Raw genomic sequence first — 3,457 nt, 5'->3', positions numbered from 1 at the left:
GCAGAATCCAGGCTTTCATGTTGTTGCTGCCAAATTCTGACCCTACCATCTGAACAACAGAAATCAGAGCAGGCAACATTTTTCAGTCTTCTCTTCCAATCTTGGTGCCCCTTGTGACTTACCCTCATATGTCTGTTCTTACCTGGTAGGAGTGGCCCCCGATGTGGTCTCCTGCTACTGTAGTCCATCTGCTCCAAGGCTAGATGTGTTGTGTGGTCAGGGGGTAACAAGGGGGGTATTTCAATTCCTGTTGCTTTCCCATCAGCTGGAACCAGTCTGGCCATTCACCTCTGATCTCCGGCACCAACAGACCATTGCCACCCCCTGGATTTCCCTTTTTTCAGACCCGGGGATGGTTGTGGGTAAACATTTTATCATTTTCCGAAATGCTCTAACTAGCCCACCTGGCACCAACAACCATTCCGCCTTGAATTCCTCTCACTTTTCAGCCCCATTCTGATGCTCGGTATAACTTCAGCTGGTCGTCCTGTCAATGTCTACATCGAACGACTCGGTGTGACTCCTAAAGTCCCATGGAGGCCCTGACAGCATCTGGACTTTAGAGCTGTTCCTGCAGAATCCCCATCAGCATGTTCTGTAGTCCAGAGTAAGATTTAGGGGTGGGGGGTCAGTCTATCCTAATATATGGCCAGTAAGATTTGTCTTTATGACGTTCATCTTTGTAATCTTCTCTTTCAGGTTACATCACTGAATATATCACCCCCTCTGTATATGATGGGGACAGCGATGGAGCCATTAAAGTCCCCTCTCCGGACACATTGTATACAGCCGTGCACAGTGAATATGGAGCTCCGGATTCCGAGCCACCGGACAGCCCTCGTTCAGAGATCACTGGGGGCTACATCAATGGAGATGCAGCCGTCAGCGAGGGTTACTCCGTGGATGCTTTCTTCATCACAGATGGCCGATCTCGTCGCAAGGTTTTGGCTGGAGGTCGTTCGGTGCAGAGGCACAGCTGTAGCGAGTGTGGGAAGAGTTACGCCACGTCTTCCAATCTAAGCAGGCACAAGCAGACTCATCGCAGTCTGGATAGCAAGCTTGCCAAGAAGTGCCCCACCTGTGGCAAAGTATACGTGTCCATGCCGGCCATGGCCATGCATCTACTCACCCATGACCTCAAGCACAAGTGTGAAACATGCGGCAAAGCCTTCAGCCGACCTTGGCTTCTCCAGGGCCATATGAGATCCCACACCGGTGAGAAGCCCTTTGGTTGTGCCCATTGTGGAAAAGCCTTCGCTGACCGCTCCAACCTCCGTGCACACATGCAGACACACTCCGCCTTCAAACACTACAAGTGCAAACGATGCAGCAAGACCTTCGCACTCAAATCCTATCTCAACAAGCACTACGAGTCGGCCTGCTTCAAGGGTTCAGTGCCTCCGCTCAGCCCGATGGAAGATTGAGAGCAGTGCCGCCATTGCACACACAACATGGCACACTCATCCTTCCCTTGTAGTGGCTGCGTCTGATACCGTCTCTACGTGGGGATTGGATGAGGATCTTTCCTCTTTTCCACTTTGATCACATTGCTTTTATTTCAATGTTCTTCCAAGGCAGTGTGAAGGAGGAATGCTGAGCAATTGTTTCACATGCACAGAACCTTTATGATTAATATTTGCTTGTAGTTTACCATTGTTAAGTATAAACTATCAGTCATGGGAAGGGAGGGGCAGCCGTTGAGGTGCTGCTCTTGTTTTTAGGGTGTATTGTGGGGATGACGCACTGCGTTTCAGTGTTTCCGCAGCCATTGTTTTATTTTGCTATGTGTGATATAAATCCGCATAGCGCTGTGTAATTAGGACAAACAATTCATCCTAACCAACATGCTACCTGCAGCAATAAGACATATGGGTAGTATGAAATACCAAGTCATAGAATGAAAGGTTTAAGGAGCAATAAGGGTCTTCTTAGCACGGGCACTGATCCAAGGGGTTTTATGGTGAAGTTACATGACTACTGCTGGCCAATGACCAGTTGTGTACATAATATATACAATTCTATTTATTTCTGGGCAATCCTTGTTCTTAGTCATTGAGGAGAATGTTTGAAGCAGCATTACGTTGGCTCAGTCAGTAGATATTTAGAAGTCACCTCGTGCTGTCAGCCCTATACCAGTCATTCATCCTATACGATAAGCCTTATACCAGTCATTGCTGAGTCTGGTTCTTCCCATATAACCCTGCAGGTCATATGGGAGCAGACATAGTCACTTCCATGTAGAATCTTATGGTTGTATTTCCAGTTGGTAGATGTCCAGATTCATTGTTGGAGGTCCTCCTGATTTCCACCAAGATGGTCATGGTGACCTGGGGGCCAATTATTTGGAGATCCATTCCCAGGTCCTTTATGTGAGTTTCGGGTTTCCTTTACATTTCATTGTTGGTCTGAAGAACGGATTGCCATTCTTTTATGTGAGATCCACATTTCTCATTGCATTCCTCTCATTTCCATAGTTACAGATTTAGGTATAACGGTCCACATATACAGATCTGATGGTTCTACGTGCCAGGGATTTGCTGATCTGTTATTGGTTTCCCACATTGCTCAAATTAGGAACCCCGCACCATTTGGGGTTTATTACAGTCCATCATCCTGGTTCCATTCCTAGACATTCAGGTTTTACAGCAGTGGAGGGGGAACAAACGTGTCCATTTCTAGGTTGTGCTCAGAGGAAACACCACGGAATTAAATCTAAACCCAAAAATAAAAGGAATGTTAATGCAGATTAGTAGTCCTAATGTGGCTGCCTCAGGAAATACAGTTTTCCTGTGAAATATGAAATAACCCCCCAGGTAATGGAGATTATCAATGGGAGATATGATTGGAGCGCAGCCTGGGTGACAACCACAGCTTCCTCCAGACATGGAAAGAGTCTTACTGGCACCGAGTGAAAATAAAGGGTGAAAAGCCTAAAAAGAATGAATACAAGCACCACATCTAATGATAGGGGAGCACCAATGTTTAACATGTCTGTTTGTCAGTTTAGCTGCACCCAATAGAGAGCGGAACAAACATTTAATATTGGTAAAAAATCTCGTTTTTATGGTTGTTTGAGGATATCTGGGATCCCATTCAGAGTCTGCTGAGAGGTAACAAAGAGAATGACAAGCCATAGCCAGGTTAGTCAGGGATGCCATATCAGGAGCATCATGTGAGGAGCACCAGGGTAGGGGTGCCATGTCAGGAGCACTATGTCAGGGGTGCCATGTCAGGAGCATCATGTCAGGGATGCCATATCAGGGGTGCCATGTCAGGAGCGTCATGTCAGGGGTGCCATGTCGGGGGGGCCATGTCAGGGATGCCATGTCAGGGATGCCATGTCAGGGATGCCATGTCGGGGGGCCATGTCAGGAGCATCATGTGAGGAGCACCAGGGTAGGGGTGCCATGTCAGGAGTGCCATGTCAGGAGCATCATGTGAGGAGCACCAGGGTAGG

The 3,457-nt window shown here is 47.6% G+C and overlaps 1 protein-coding gene across 1 annotated transcript in view; it reads left to right on the top strand.

Annotated features, from left to right (window-relative positions):
• SCRT1 (scratch family transcriptional repressor 1) overlaps nucleotides 1-3,451 on the top strand; it is a 6,095-nt gene extending 2,644 nt beyond the window's left edge. The window contains exon 2 of the mRNA XM_072410513.1: nucleotides 700-3,451. Within this exon, the coding sequence (XP_072266614.1) occupies nucleotides 700-1,424 (725 nt within the window). The 3' untranslated portion in view covers nucleotides 1,425-3,451. The remainder of the gene's footprint in view (nucleotides 1-699) is intronic.
• Nucleotides 3,452-3,457: the final 6 nt, after the last annotated feature.

The sequence above is a fragment of the Pyxicephalus adspersus genome, chromosome 5 (genome assembly GCF_032062135.1).
Source record: "Pyxicephalus adspersus chromosome 5, UCB_Pads_2.0, whole genome shotgun sequence".
Taxonomy (NCBI): Eukaryota; Metazoa; Chordata; class Amphibia; order Anura; family Pyxicephalidae; genus Pyxicephalus; species Pyxicephalus adspersus.
This window is presented reverse-complemented; position numbering and strand designations above follow the sequence as displayed.